Raw genomic sequence first — 15,105 nt, 5'->3', positions numbered from 1 at the left:
TGTCTAAAAGTATGCAGTGAATAATTCGGTATTTAAAATATATTGTTGCATACTTATGGACACCTTTATAAGTGTTTTTTAACCCTAATGATTTCTGTAGCACCCTCATATGATTCCGTGCCTTTATGGCTTGGCATATACCTTCTTTCGGCGGTAGATGTAGATGCGCCGGTTGGCCAGCCACAGCCGGAAATTGCGATCCACGTGCAACTTCTGATTGACCACCGGCTTCCTCTTCTCCGTGGGCATAAACTTTTTCTTCTTGCCCGTTTTCTTGGCCCCGCCTCCGGTGGCCTTGGCCTTCCGTCCGGTCTCTTTTCCGGCTGCTGTCCCTGTTCCGCTTCCTGTTCCGATTCCCGAGCCGATGCCAGTGCTGGCACTAGAGCACTCTGGATCTCTTAGAGATTCCGATTGCGAGGAATCCAGGCTGTCGGTGCTTTCGGAACTCTCAGCTCCGTTTGGCTGGGCGCTCTTGCCTGGTGGCTTTCTGGCCAACTGCATGACGGGATTGGGCTGTTGGGTGGCGCTGGTCTCCACGATCGAAGCTCCGGTTTGGCTGGTGGCCACGGAAGGGACATCGCCTGTGGGGGCTCCTGCTCCTCCGCCCCGCAGACGCTTCCCGTTCGGAGTCGTCTTGACGGGACCCATTTTGTGGCGCCTGCGTTTCAGGGTGGTCAGCGTTTTGAATTTGCGCTGGAACAGCGGCGTAAAATAGATCCTGTCCAGCTCGTGCATCACCTTGCGCATGCGTCGCATGCGGAACTGAGTATTGTAATGGGAAACAGGTGGTAATAGTGGGAGCTGGGAGTGCAGGTGCAGTGCAGTAGGAGCTAGATCGACCGCCACTTACCTTGCGGATCTCGTGGATCACCTCGGGCGAACTGGGCGGTGCTCGGGTGGGGGCACAACAGGGTCCCTCCAGGTCGGAAGCGGTTATCGAGTGCTTGCCCTCGTTATCCGAGCTCGAGCTGCAGTTGCCCTCGTCGCTAAGGGATCGGGATTAGTAGACATTAGTAGTGATTAGCGTCGGTTAGTAGCAGTAGAAGGGATTTGGAAGGGGTTTTCCTTAGCCCTAGCCCCTCTCCCAACGATACCAAAACACCCTTTGAGGGCTGAACCCACCTGGAGTAATCCGACAGGGGAATATTCAATGGCTCATCGGCACTGGAGCCTTCTCGCATCAGTCTTTCTATTATCTTGGATCGTAGCCTGTCCTGTTGTTTGAGTAAATTTAAAATCTATTGTAAATGTTAATGCATTTGGATTAGTGAAAAATCATACACTGGCGAAAAGGAAAATGAAATATATGTATCATAATAAGGTTTAAAATCAAAATCAATGTGAAGTGTGCAGAATAATGAAGCAGTTCACTAAAAGCAGTTCGATAAAAGCCAGAGTGAAAGCGAAAAAACTTAGGGCTAGCCAAAGGAAGACAACATAAATCATACGGTTGATATGGTATTTATTTCAAAAAATAATATTTTTCGGTTATAATAATACGGTTACGCTTACGAGCTAGCAACATCGAAAGAAACGCGAATTATAGTTAGAGTGACTAGGATATAAGAGTATAAGAATAAAGAGCTCGAATGCCTGGCGTTGCTGTGCTGGGTGTGACTAACTCGTTACGTTTGTGCGGGATCAGGTGGATCAGGTGTATTATAAAGATAGGTAAAGATAGATAAGCCAAGAACCCATTGCGTGGATAGTGTGTCCTCCACTGTCTGCGGCTCTATCCACGCAACTGGGTGCTCAAAAATATTAGAAAAACTGCGATACGCGCAAATAGACAGCATTGAAACTAGTTCAATTCAATGCCCGGCATACAGAATCCCCGATGGGATACATATGCAGATGATATATGCCCAGATATAAAGAAGTGCTACATCTGTCATATAACCTCTGTGGCTCTGGCCGATGTGTGTGTGACTGTGGTGTTTTGGTTGAAAATTTCCTAAAGATATGGTTTTGGATTTGGGATTTCAATCATGGGTACAGCACAGCAGCGCTTTTAGGACAGATCGCAGGCAGCGACTCGTTGGCGATTACAGTTACGCACTTCGATTAACAATTCACGATATACGATATACGATTATAACAATCAACGATAACTGGCACAAGTTTACAGAAAGGAGCGTGTGTTTCGGGTCGTGTGGATCGAATGGAACCTTCCTAGGAGACACTCTTCTCCACAGAACGTTTCACTTTCAGTTTGTCGTTCATTATACATCCCTGATCGGCCATTTTCTGTAATTTCAATGCTTTCTGTTCGCGTTTCTCGCGTTTTCTTATCTTTTTGATTTGTTTAAACAACTTTGCGTGCCGCTTTACTTTGTTCGGATTCTCATCGCAGTAGTCCAAAAGTGTCTCACAAAATGCTCGTCCCATGTGCTCGTAATCCTAAAAGGTTTTGGGATTTTTAAGTTCGAATTAGGTTGAGTGAGACTCGTATTTGTGAAGGGCCAAGCGACACCCACCTGCGTGTTGAAGTGCGTTCCCTTGCGCGATCCCAACGAGGATCCGCCGAAGGAGGCCTCGATCGTATAGCTGTTGGTGATGCCCAGCATCCAGACCACGATACGCCCGGTGCCCTCCTTGCTGCGCTGGATCTTGAACTTGCAGCTCTCGAAGGAGAACTACGAATCGGACGACTTTATGGAGATACCTAAATGGGATAGTGGCCCATCTGGGCAGAGGCTACTCACCCGATCCGCACTGTTCTTGTGCAGCATCAGCGGAAAGACCTGCTCGGTTAGCTTCTTCTCCGGGTTGCGTTTGTTCTCACAGCCATATATGAATATGTTGTGCTTTCGTGAGTGAGCGTGCATATCACAGTACATGGCCACGCCGCATTCCTCAATCAGTCTGTAAGGATTAACACAAAATTAATCGAAATCCGATTTTAATTTATTAAAAACAAATCTCAACACGTTTTGTAGAAGTTATAAAACGTTCTCAAGCCCGTTCTCTAGGTATCAAAATTGTCTCTCATTGTAAAAAGAGAGCAATCTTCTTGATTTTAAGAACGTTTCTTCTCGAAAAAATAAGTAAATTTGATCTTGATTGGCGTTTTATCAATGGTACTTCAAGCCCCTTTTCTCGATATCAAAATCGTTTCTCATTTTAAAAGGAACGCTCTTTTTGATTTTAAGAACGTTTCTTCTCGAATAAACGAGAAAATTTGATCTTAATTGGCGTTTTATTAATGGTACTTCAAAGCCCAAGAACCCACCTTCTAATCATGGCTTTGGTATACCAAATGGATGGATATGTCTCGCGGATGACCGTACGATACTGCCGGTTGAGGTCCTTGCCGGTCAGTGAGTTCCGGGTGTTGCCCACAATGACTCCGTCCGGGTTCAGCATCGGCACCAACTTGAAAATGAACTTGTGCCGCAGCCGCTTGGCCACCGTAGTGTCTCCCGTGATGAAGTCCATCAGGCCCTTCATCATCCACGAGGCGGGCGTCTCACTGGGATGCACTCGAGCCGACACCACAATCGATTTCTTTCGCTATTTAAGATAAGATTGTCCGTTATATATATTATGCAAATATTCAAATCTGATTTGGAAGGACATTTCTCTGCAAATTTCGCAATTAAACAGCTCAAAATTATGCCCGGCACATAGTTCATTATAACTTTTACGACTTTCGCTATCGACTTTGTTTTCGCATAATTAAGAGGCAAAATGAAAATTCAAAATGAATAAAATTGTTTGTCCAAAACTGTTGTGCAAGCTGTTTATCTAAGCACAACTTTTGTGAGTTGGCAAAGTTCGCCTGCAGATTAATGGCCACAAGATAGGAACGTGGGAAAGGGGGTCCGGCTCACCCGCATGTTCTCCTCGTTGGAGGAGGGTGCCGTCACGGTCAGGTAGTACACATTATTGCCCGCCAGGGTGCGGCAGAGCAGGCGCAGCTTGCAGAACTTCGACTTGACCGGATGCCGCTGGATCTCCATGAGGTAGTCCTGCAGGTCGCTGTAGGTGTACGGGTAGCTGTGGGCGAAGAACACGGTGTCGTCGTCGTGCTCGAACTCGATGGTGAAAGTCAGCGTGTACGTCGAGTTGTCCTCGTCGTCCTCGTTGGCGCTATTGCTGGCACTTCTACGGCAGGAAGAATAAACCATTAAAAAATATACAGATTTTATAGTGGGCAAACAGGTGAAGTGTATACTGTGTGTGTGGCAGAAACAATTCGTGCCTCTCAAACTTTCTTTGGAAATTGTATTTTTGCTAGAGTTTTGCGATTAGGACTGAGTCTAGCCTACTTACTCGTCGTCGTTCCGGTAGTAGCAGATGTTGTCCCCGCATCTCCGCCAGCCCTCGCTCTTCTCCTTGGCGCCCAGCGTGGAGTACATGACCGGCTGCATCCCGTCGTTGTAGAGGCTGTCTGACTTGACCAGGTTGACAATCGAGAAGCGGTACAGCATCTTGCGCCTGGTGCGTCGCACACGAAAGTAGAACCACTGCTTCGAGCGGCTGGTGTAGAGATCGGGTCGCAGGTAGAGCTCGTAGTAGGTGGGCGTGATTTGGACCGCCTTGGCCAGGTTGCCGCTCTCGAAGCGCGATTCGAATTCCAGGCCATCGTACTCCTCCGGGTTCATGGGATGGCAGTTGGTCACGAAGCGGGCGCCACCGACGGCCGAGCGGCTGAACTGTGCTTGGGTTAAATCGGAGCACAGAAAGGATTGCGACGAGGTGGTCGTCGTCGTCTGGTTAGTACTTGCAAAGGAGTTAAGGGTGCCGGTGGTCTCCTGGCTGGCTGTCGAGTTCAGCAGCATCTGCTGATCCCTGCTCAGCCGGAAGACGTTGTTCCCGACCGGAGACGTGGTGCGAGTGCCCGTCGAGGTGCCAGTGGTAGTTCCCGCTCCCCCTCCCGCTCCCATTCCCATTGGCATGTCATAGCCACCACCACCCCTGGCCGATTCGTCCTTGCCGCCCAGACAACCGTCCTTGTCGCGGTGACGCCCTCTGGCGAGCGCCGCTGCCGACGCCGCAGCCACTGTGGCCGCATGGGTGTGGGGTATCACTCGCAAAGGGGGCGACTGGCGGCTCCTAAAACGACTGTTGTCCTGCTGCTGCAGACTACCAGCTATAGGAGGTTTGGGTTATTGCGAGTATTATTAAAGTACTGATAGTGAAAGCTCTTTTGAGGGGCAATTACGACCTTAGAAATTCTGAGTGTGCTAAGACCCGCATTACCCTACTACCTATGATTAGGAGTGGTTCCTTTGAAGCAGAGCTTTCACTTTATCGGCCAATGAATAAATGGAAAGTCTTGGTCCCCAAGTTGAAGCGATTGATGTGCAATATGAAAATGTAGACTACTTTGGTTACCATCGCTCCAACTGGAGTACCAACTAGAGTAATCCCTCGCTTACAGCCAGCCAGCCTGCTCCTGCTCTCGTCTCCCACCAACGTTTCGGTATCTGAAACCGATCCGGAACTGGGACGCGTACGCTTCTCGGAGCCACCAGCTAGCCGGGCCGAATTGCTACCCAAAATTCGATGCAAGCCATCGCCACTGCCTGAATTCTCCGATTCCGAGTCGGATACCTCTTCTTCTTCGCCTACACCCGAACTACTGGTGTCCTCGGAGGAGGTACTATCCCGAAGACGATGACGATCGTTGTCTACCGCATCCCTGCTTATCCCCTTGCCGGAATGCGATTTGGGAGCAACTGCAGCGGATCGATCCTGGCGGGCACTTCGCTCGAAGGCCACCTCTAAGCGGGCTATATTCGTTTTGGGCAACTTGACGGGGGCCACGGCGTATTTGTTTGATACCTTTTGGGATCCCGAGGGCGGGACCAGTGAGGGATCATCGTAGTCCACGATGCGGTCGATCATCGCCTTGGCCACATTCTTGCCGAACTGACTGAGGACATAGCGCGGCGAGGCGGGCTTGTATTCGCTGGTGTTGTTCTTCCAGATGTCATCGATATCGCTGGGATCCTTGCTGATCCTCGAATGGCTGGCTGCTCTCGAATTCCGGGCCGTACCACCGCCGCCAGCGGGCGTGACCACCGCGGCCTGCTCCTGATAGCGTTTCTTCTTCGCCTCGATGAGATCCTTGATGATGGCCTTCTCCTTGGCCTCACCCTGCCCGCCGGAGGTATCGTACTCATCATCGTAGTAGTCGTCGTTGTCGTCGAGGGACCCACTCGTAGACCGATTGTCCACGTTGTTGATCATCTTGGACACGCTGTTCAGTTTGCCGCGGGCACAGCCACCGCCCCCCGCCAGTCGCATGGGCGTGGCCCTGCTGGGGGGCGTGGAGTCCTGGCGGGAGTCCGAGGAATAGTCCGATTCGTCGCTGGACTCATCCTCCTCCTTCTTCGCCTTGGGCTTTTCCTGTGTGGTTGTGGCGGCGCATTTAGTTTTTAAGTTTTCACATAGCCTCGAGAGCGGGTTAGTTTTGAGTTGTCTCCCCTTATTTATCGATGGACAAACAATCCCCCATTTATGGTTAGTGCAGGTGCAGGGTGCAGTTAGTTTTTTATACTTCGATTTGCTACTAGATTTAGTTTGAATATTCAATGGGAGTTAATCAAAGAGCAGACAAACAAATCAAACTCTTTAACCAGATATGCAAATCGAAGACGAGTGAATCCTGTGAAAGCCATAGACTGCGGATACTCACGTAGTTCACGGCGCTAATCGGACTGTAACTGAACACTACGATGCCGTTCTCCTCGCCCACGGGCCGCGGCTTTAGCTCGTTGCCGGTCGGAGCATTGAGGGGCTCCGGCGTAGCGGGCACGTACGGAATGTGTGTGATGCGCTCCTCGATGACCTGGTTGGGAGTAGTAAGGCGAAAGAAATAATCTTTGAGAATTTCACAAGTTTTACAAAGTTTTTTTTAAAACGGAAAACGTGAATTCTTCAGATTCTTCTTATATACGGTAAAATTGTGTGATTTGGTTTGTTTCAAAAGCATTAATTTTTGAATTATTTATCGATTGCAATGTTTTGCCAATTGCTTTGGATTACACGTCGTATATAATTCCTATAATTATTGTGGCACCTGTTGTCCTTTCAAGGTTTCACTAATTAAAGACAGTGATATTCCGATGTGACTCGCAACGGAAATTCTCAACGTTTTTGTCGTCCTTGACAGGGAAATTGAATTGAATGTCATTCAGAGTTACTATTACATTTAAATTCTCTGTCACCAATGACGATTTGCTTTGTGCTCAGCTGCCCACTCCTTGACATCCAACCCCCCGATATCAAGCCCCATATTTCCTCCGGCTTTTTGCCTGTCCTCAGTTGAGGCTTTGATGTTCTTTTGCTGTCGTTTTTGCCATCTTTGTAGTTCTGCCCACAAGCTTGAGCAGCTTATTTGTTTAGCCTTTTGATATGCTTACACATGTAAGACGGGCACAGTGGTTCAATGGTTATTTTGGTGTGAAAAACATTTTGAAAAATATATGATATTAAAAGAAATTCAAGTAAATAGGAAGTTGCTAATCAATTACATTTTTCATTCCAAGTCCCATTTATTTTGACTTTTCTAAAGGTATCAATTTACCTAAGCAGCTTTAGGCTCATCACTCATACGCAATGTGGTCCTATTAGCAAACAGTTGGCACATAGACTCGTTTTTTCAGATTTGAATTATAAATATCAAGATTGCATATATTATATTATGCTCGTTAGACGGCGAAAACTATTTATCATAATTTGGTGTGCATGGCGTATGAGTAATTTTTAGCACAAGTTCATAATCTCACTTTTATTCTTTATTAAAATTTCAATAAATAATATATTTAAATAATATATATATATATATATATATATATATATATAATATATTATTTTTAACCTTTCCCCATAGAGATTACATATTAATTAAACTTTTTCAAACATATTTTCTGCCTAAACTTTGGGATTTTCTCCTCCCCTATCGCACACTGTGCAAAAAAAGGACGATAAAACATGCAAATCTGATACACAGACACTCTCACACAACGATTTGCAGGCTGTTGTGTGTGTGACGGCTTAATTGAAACATATCAGCGTCAGTTTTTGCAACAGTGCCCCCTCTCTTTCTGCAGTCACTGCACCCGTCTCTTTCTCCCTCTATATAGTGTCCCTACACCCGTCTCTTTCTCCGCCATATTGTGTCAGAGGATTTGTTTTGCTTACTTGTTTGGCTCACTTTAATACGGTTTTATTTATTTATGCTGTGATTGTACGTACGATATCAAACTAACTAATTAGCTTGTTTATTTCGCCCTACGGCGAAATGGCTGTCCGCTGTCGCTTGCAGCTAATGTGACCCTCTCGTTTTCCTGGTAATGAAAAAATGCAAAATAAAAAAAACAAAAAACTTGGATGCCCATTGCCAATGCCAGTGTCATTGTGGCAACAACAACGGTAGTCGACACCGAAGGCGTTTTTCGGATTTCACTTTTTATTTGAGTTTGCCTTTTGGACGTCATGGCCGGAGGAAGAAGAGGAATGAAAAGCGAGGGAAAGACGTTTCCCCAAACAACTTTCTTGACTTCTTATTTATTTTTGCTCTTTTAATTGCATTTACAGTTTGCCGAACTTTGAGTGTGCATGTGTGTGCGTGTCGGTGCCTGGAGCCTTAAGGAAGAGGAAGCAAGTTAACGGTGAAACGGCGAAGGTGAAGAGCGAGCGGGACGGCGATAGCGAGTGTGGTGAGTTTGTGTTTTTAAATTCAATTTAAATTAGTTTGCACTTCAAATAAAAAAGGATAAAAAAATGCCTTGCAATGTGAATTTTTTTTTTATTATTGATATCCTATAAATTTCAAAAAATGTTTATCAACTTTTTTTTTAAGTTTTATTTGTATTTCAAAAAAATTCTGAGATTAAATTTTACCTTTTAAAAATACCTTTTTACCTATATGATAAAAAAATTGTTAACTTTTTTTTTGCATTTTTTGTGCACATTTCAAGCCATGTTAATTGACAAGGAAATGTTCGGCTTCCTTTGTTTTTTTGTCGATTTATTCGAACTGCGCCACAAATTGCTCAACAATTGACCTCCAATTGATTCATTTGCCACCCTCCTCCCCCCTGCTCCGCCTGTTTAATCAATCAGTTGGCCAATTTTGTGTTTGACCCCTGGCAGCCGAACCCTTCCTCCCCAAAAAAAACCCCTCGCTCCCATTCAGCGGCACACGGGGCGTATGTGTAATGTGTAATATTTGCCCAACACAATTTGGCGGCGCGCATCGAATGCAAATCGAGTACAAATAAATAAAATCGATTGTTAACAATACTAACGACTTGGCCAACAATTAGGTAAAGAAAAAGACGAAAAAAAATCGAAAAAAACGCCAAACAAATAAAATCTCAAAGCGGAAACGAAAGGATTTTCATTGCACTTGGCGAGCGATTTCACCGCATGCCATGGGTTAAGCGGGGGCGGCGGTGGGCGTGGCCTAGTGTGTGCACCTTTTATTGCAATTTGACCTACATAAAAGCAAGATGGTTGAGGGGCACCACAGTGCCTTCTGGCTAAGTCGAACCATCACGAGTCGAAGAAGGTCCATTAAAAAGATTTTTAATTTTTGTAAATATTTTTAAATTAAAGTAGCATTTTTGCTTGACGTTTTTTTCACATTTTATAAATTTAGGTATATACTTTTTTTAATTTTTAAAATTAATTTAATGCTTCCTAAAAATAATTAAAAATTTGTCTTCAGAAGCACCTCTACTTTTAAGCAATTTCAAATTAAAAATGCCAAAACCAATTCAAATCAGTTGGTCTTAGCGAAGTTGGCCTGTCACTTCTTTGGATTTGCGGCTGCTCCTTTGAAAGCCTTCACCCCATTAACCCCTGCCAACCGGATTTTATGTGCATTTATATTTATGGGGCGCGGCACGCATGTCCTGGGACATCCTGACGAGGTGCGTGTCAAAGGCATTGAAGCTCGTCCCCCCATCCTCGGCACAAATCTAGGACAGCTTAGCCTTAGCCTCCGCCACGTCCCCATTGATTGGGAATGCGGATTGAGGTATTTGAGATCTGGAATCAAGGGATTCCGCAGCCCACTCACCTGACACTCCACCGGCCATCTGGGGGCCTGCTGTGAGCAGTCATTGTCCTTGTCCTTCGGCAGGGCGAAGAGATCGCGCGGTTCCTTCAGACGGGCGACCGGGCGCAGGGTCTTCTCATCCGTGTTCACAACCAGCTGATTGGTCTTCAGGCCCTTCGATAGGAAACTGCCAAGGAAGCCTGAAAGAGGGGAAATCAACAGATGTCCGTCTTAATAATGTCTTGAAACCGCAAAAAACTCCAGGAAAATCACCTTAATAGCTATAATAATTTCGATACTGATACAAAATTATATTATAGTGATACAAGATCTCAAAAAACGATCGCTTTTGTAAGTATATTAAGAACAATATAGGGGGTTCTTTAGGAACTGATTAATAAGGTTTAAATCTAATAATTATATCTTTTAACCAGAAAAAACCCTATTATAGGTATATTAAAAACCCTATAGGGGTTCCTCAGACCCTGGTTATAATACGAAAACAAAACACGAGTAGTTGATAAAAGTTACGATTATAATGATAAAAAATCTCAAAAATCCAATATTATTTTAAATATACTAATAATAATATAGTGGTTCCTTAGTAACTGCGTATAGCTCCAGCAAAAAACCTTAGTTCCAAGTTACTATATGCAAAGTACAAGCGTCAAATTGATCTTAATTAAATTATTATCAAAAATCCAACCCTATTGTAAATATATGAAAAACAATATAGGGGGCTCTTCAGTAACTGGTTATGATACACATAAAACTGATCTATATCACGATTATATTGATACATGATCTCAAAAATGCAACCCTTAACCCGATCCATACCTTTAAACCGCCTCAATGGTTTCTAAATCTGGGATCGTAACACTGGAGATCTGTTGAGTGTGCCAAAACTTATAAACGCGGACTAGGGGTCACAGATCGCGTGCGGGATTTTGCCAACTTAAAAGCCGAAAAGAAAATGTGCTAATTTAAAAACGAACTTGCTTACAGCAACTGGGATGTGAAAGATGTGGAAAATCGCCCGATGTGATGTTCAAGTCAAGGCCTGTGTGCCTGTGTGTTTATGAGGGGGTGGGTTCAGTGGGTCGGCAATTATATAAACATTTGTCGTGCCAAGAGAAAAGTTGTCTCCTCCTCCAGCGGACCAAAGTCTAGGGGGCAGGCGCAAATCGCTATTAATATGGCCTGAATTAGCGGCATTTGGCGACTTTTGTCAACAGCAATTAATTGCCATGTGTGCGGGGAAGCCCCTTTATCGTGATTTTCCCTCCACCAAAGTTTTGTGTGTGCAAAACATAGATATACTTTTCTTGGAGCGTTTGCTTTCTTTTGTTTTTCCCACCAGTGCAACATATTTTGTTAATTAATTTTTGGTTTCTTTCTCGCCTTCTTGCTTTCTTTGTGTGTCTGCTTAGTCGGTTTTTATTAGCACATAAAAGCCGATTTTGTTTTCTTTTTTTTCTTGTTGTGTGCCCCTCGTTGGCTTCTTTTATTGCAATTTTTCGCTGGAAAGTCGGAAAATGTCGGAAAATGGGGTGGGCTAATGTCTGGCCGCTGTGAATCTTTGGGGGCTTCCAGCGAAAAAGTTTTTCCGCAGCCGCCCACCATTTAGGTCCTGTCAAGTCGATTAATATCGCTAATAATATTCGGCTTTTTTACTTTTTATGTTTATGAGCCAGGGGGATTTTTAATGGATTTTAATGTGGCCTATGTTCGCATTACAATTAAGCCTAAAGGCTATTAAATTTATACATAATGTGTGACTTTGGGGTTTTGCATTTAAAGATTTGTTCTGCATCGTGAATTATAATAACTCGTAATTTAAATTGTTAACAAAGAAATGACAGGGAAAAAGATTCGAAACAAAGAAAATGGAACTAAGCTCTTTGCTATCTATTATTATTATTATTATTATTTATGGATTATCAAAAACATATTATTTTTTTGCATCGTGAATTATAACAGCCCGTAATTTAAATTGTTAACAAAGAAATGACAAGGAAAAAGAATCATAACAAAGAAAATAAAACCTATCTAGATGAAGTATTTTATTATTATTATCATATTATTGTTCAATATATTTTATTATTATTATTATTTTATCAGATTCCCTCTTAAAACCACAAGAGTTCTGTTGGCTGTCTCTGCCAATTATTTTGGGAGCTGTCGAGGGGATTATTCAGTTGATTTTTCAGTGGAAGCACTTGAGCACAAGTATGTCAAATTGTTCATGGCTCATTTTGAATGGTTCTATGTGAAGTGCACTGCGACAAATGCTCCCACGGGCTTATTCCGGATGAGATCTTACTTGGAAACAATAAAAGTGTCAGAAACAACACATACTATAGGCAAATGTATAGGCAATATCATCTTGATGTCAACAGCCTTTAAAATCGGTTTGTTTTCTTTGTGCTGTTGTGAATATATAAACATTTCTTCGAAGTGTGTTTAAATATATAAATTGATTTGCTTGTGATTTGCTTAATGAATGATATAAACATATTTTATTTACTAATGTTATAAGATACATATATTATGCATATAATAAGGTATGTTTAAATATATATATTGCAGATAGAATTTTCTCTCTATGATTTTAATATAAGAAGTACTATTTTCGTGCTGTGCTGTATTACTTATATCATCTTCCTAATTTCCTACAAAATCCCTCTTGATACCATCGCATAAAATTGGTAAACCAAAGTATTTGAGTTCCAACTTATACATCACAACCAAGTTTTAGTTTGGTTTTGCTTAGATACGTTTTAGCTTTGAAAAGATTGGATGCCTGGCTCGCTTTAGCAGTGCTTTTCGCTCAGTGTAACCCCAATAAACCCGAGAAAATCCCAAGAAGTGTTCTTACCGGCGCAGAATTCGGAGCGCGCTGCTCCAAACGATCTCGAAAACGCAGAAAAACACGGGCGGTAAATGCGAAACGAAAACAGAGGAGGACGCTAAGGCCGGTGGGTGGCGGGGGGCGCGAAAGTGGGCGTGGGCGTGGGCGGGGGGCGGCCCTCGCACAGCTGTTCGTACTACCCGATTTTTGTTGCCGTCTTTTGTTTTTTGTTATTTGTGATTTTTTGTTTTATTTCTACAAACGATGCTCAAAATTTGTGGCACTCGAACAAACAGAAAAAAAAACAAAATAAGTCTAAAAAAAATACAGCAATACAAAACCGATATAGACAGGCTACAGAATAGCGATTATAAGGCGGCACACTTTTCGAATATTTTGAAGGGGGCTTCAAAAGTTTTTGAAGTTCAGTTTTGGGTTTTCTATTTTACAGAGTCTGTATATGGAGTTTCTTGGTTTTTTCTTCGCAAGTACTATAACGCTTTGAATTTACTTGGGTTGTTTCGCTAGAATTTCGATGTTGTTTTGGGATCTCGAATGTGTTCTGCGAATTTTGTTATCTTTTGTCGTTCGCCGTTGCGCGTTTTGTTGTTGACTAAAACAGAAAAGCCAAGCGAATGGGGACTGCTCAGCGCTGCCGCCGCCGCCGTCGCAGCCGACGTCGCTGTCGGCTTCGATGCCTGCGAATATTATTTAATGCGAAAGAGCAGGAGGAGCGGCACAGGGCGGGGGCTGGGCAAGGAGGCACGGGACAGAAAGAGAGAGATAGTGTGGGAGAGAGCTTTGGCACTTTCGCTGCCGACGCCAGCTTGGCGCTCAGCTGTTCTCGACGGCAGCAGCGTTGTCCTGCAAGTGTGTGTCGTGCTGCCATTGTTATTGTTTGGCCGAGCTTTCTCTGAAAGTTCTCCAGTTCCAGCTGTTCTGGCGAGGTGTGAGGGAGAGAGAGATAGAGAGAAAAGGACTCCTGTGCGTGGGTGATCTTAAATAAATACATATGCAATACTCCGAAAACTCACTCTCTTTAATCCCGGAAAGCTTAACCCTTAGGAAGACTGGCGGCTTATTAAGGACGATTAGTTAAAAAATGGTATTAACAAATTAAGTTAAACTCCTTTTAACAATTAATTTTGTGTTAAATGTTCAAATAGGTAGTTTTTAAATGTTGTTAATACTAAAAAAGAAAAATGGCATTATCATAGATACTTTTTAAATTTAATTAATATTGAAAACAGATAATTCCAAACTCATGCGAACTTTAAACTTGCCTATTTATTTGCTTTTTGAAATCGCACTTACGAGCACTTGAGCTGTTCCCACCAAGTCAAATCCAATCCACCACTCAAGTACTTCGGCTGCAGCTTAAGTGGAATGACAAAGCTCATGCGGCGGCCTTGACCTTTCACCCCACGCCACCCTTCAGCACGTGTGGTGTTTTTGTTATTGTTGATTTTAGATGCGTTGCCTTTGCTTTTCGACCGCAATTTGGCAAGCTTTTAAAAGGCACTCGTCGCCTGGATTTGTGCACTCGGAAATATGTCTTAAGGGTTAAAGGTTATCCTAAGGCTAACGAGATTATTTCAGGATTTTAGAACGTTTTTGAAATTCATTTGGGTATTAAATGTATTTTTTTAATACCTAATTATATTCATTTGTTAACTTTAAAAACCGTGATATAAAATGTTACCATTAATTATTGAAATTTCGTTAGATTTTTATCTCTTTTTTTGCAATGTTTTCCGTTCATTCATAACAAAGCGGAGAAAGAGAGAGAGGAAAGCAGAAGAAAGGGCGAAATAGAGGGGAAAGCTCGCTCTCTCCCCGCTTTCAGTTTTCAAATGTTGCATTGAAATAACAGACGCCTCGCTGCCGCAGAGGACAGCAGGAATTTGGCGTTAATTAAATTTTTATGCTCAAATGCAGGCGGCGATCGAGAGCCAGGGATCTGCGCACCGATCGCCCCTAATTGCGGCCTTTGCATATTATTTACTTAAATTGTATTATCATCCGTAATATTTATGGCATTTTGTTTATACCAATCGCAGGCATTCGGCCAATGCCTTTGAGGCAGGGCCGCGGAACCCCGGAACCCCGGATCCCAAAAACCCGAAAAGCCGAAGACCAAATCCCAATCCGTGAAGCGCAATATTTCTGCCACCCCACAATATTTCACAATTTTTATTCGGCATTTTTCTCGCCCATTTGGCTAGGCCATCTTTTT

General features: G+C 43.5%; 2 protein-coding genes across 12 annotated transcripts in view; one reads left to right on the top strand and one right to left on the bottom strand.

Moving 5' to 3' along the window:
* LOC108023964 (glutamine-dependent NAD(+) synthetase) overlaps positions 1-15,105 on the top strand; it is a 39,746-nt gene that overhangs the window by 2,812 nt on the left and 21,829 nt on the right. The window contains exon 2 of the mRNA XM_017093685.3: positions 8,551-8,672. The gene's annotated coding sequence lies outside the window, so the exon portion shown is untranslated. The remainder of the gene's footprint in view (positions 1-8,550; positions 8,673-15,105) is intronic.
* LOC108023963 (cytosolic carboxypeptidase Nna1) overlaps positions 1-15,105 on the bottom strand; it is a 29,776-nt gene that overhangs the window by 2,424 nt on the left and 12,247 nt on the right. For 2 of the 11 annotated variants that reach the window (XM_050890511.1, XM_050890512.1), the window contains exons 2-13: positions 10,040-10,218; positions 6,647-6,799; positions 5,385-6,357; positions 4,276-5,095; positions 3,834-4,107; positions 3,233-3,513; positions 2,706-2,865; positions 2,478-2,636; positions 2,235-2,400; positions 1,123-1,240; positions 851-986; positions 142-762 (exon numbers count right to left, since the gene is read on the bottom strand). In XM_050890511.1, coding sequence (XP_050746468.1) covers positions 142-762; positions 851-986; positions 1,123-1,240; positions 2,235-2,400; positions 2,478-2,636; positions 2,706-2,865; positions 3,233-3,513; positions 3,834-4,107; positions 4,276-5,095; positions 5,385-6,357; positions 6,647-6,799; positions 10,040-10,218 — 4,040 coding nt within the window. Of the gene's footprint in view, positions 1-141; positions 763-850; positions 987-1,122; positions 1,241-1,445; positions 2,401-2,477; positions 2,637-2,705; positions 2,866-3,232; positions 3,514-3,833; positions 4,108-4,275; positions 5,096-5,384; positions 6,358-6,646; positions 6,800-10,039; positions 10,219-15,105 lie in introns of those variants that run through there. The other 9 variants (XM_017093679.3, XM_044093682.2, XM_050890513.1 and 6 more) reach the window with 9 other exon arrangements.

This window comes from Drosophila biarmipes, chromosome X, assembly GCF_025231255.1.
Source record: "Drosophila biarmipes strain raj3 chromosome X, RU_DBia_V1.1, whole genome shotgun sequence".
NCBI classification, from domain to species: Eukaryota; Metazoa; Arthropoda; class Insecta; order Diptera; family Drosophilidae; genus Drosophila; species Drosophila biarmipes.
This window is presented reverse-complemented; position numbering and strand designations above follow the sequence as displayed.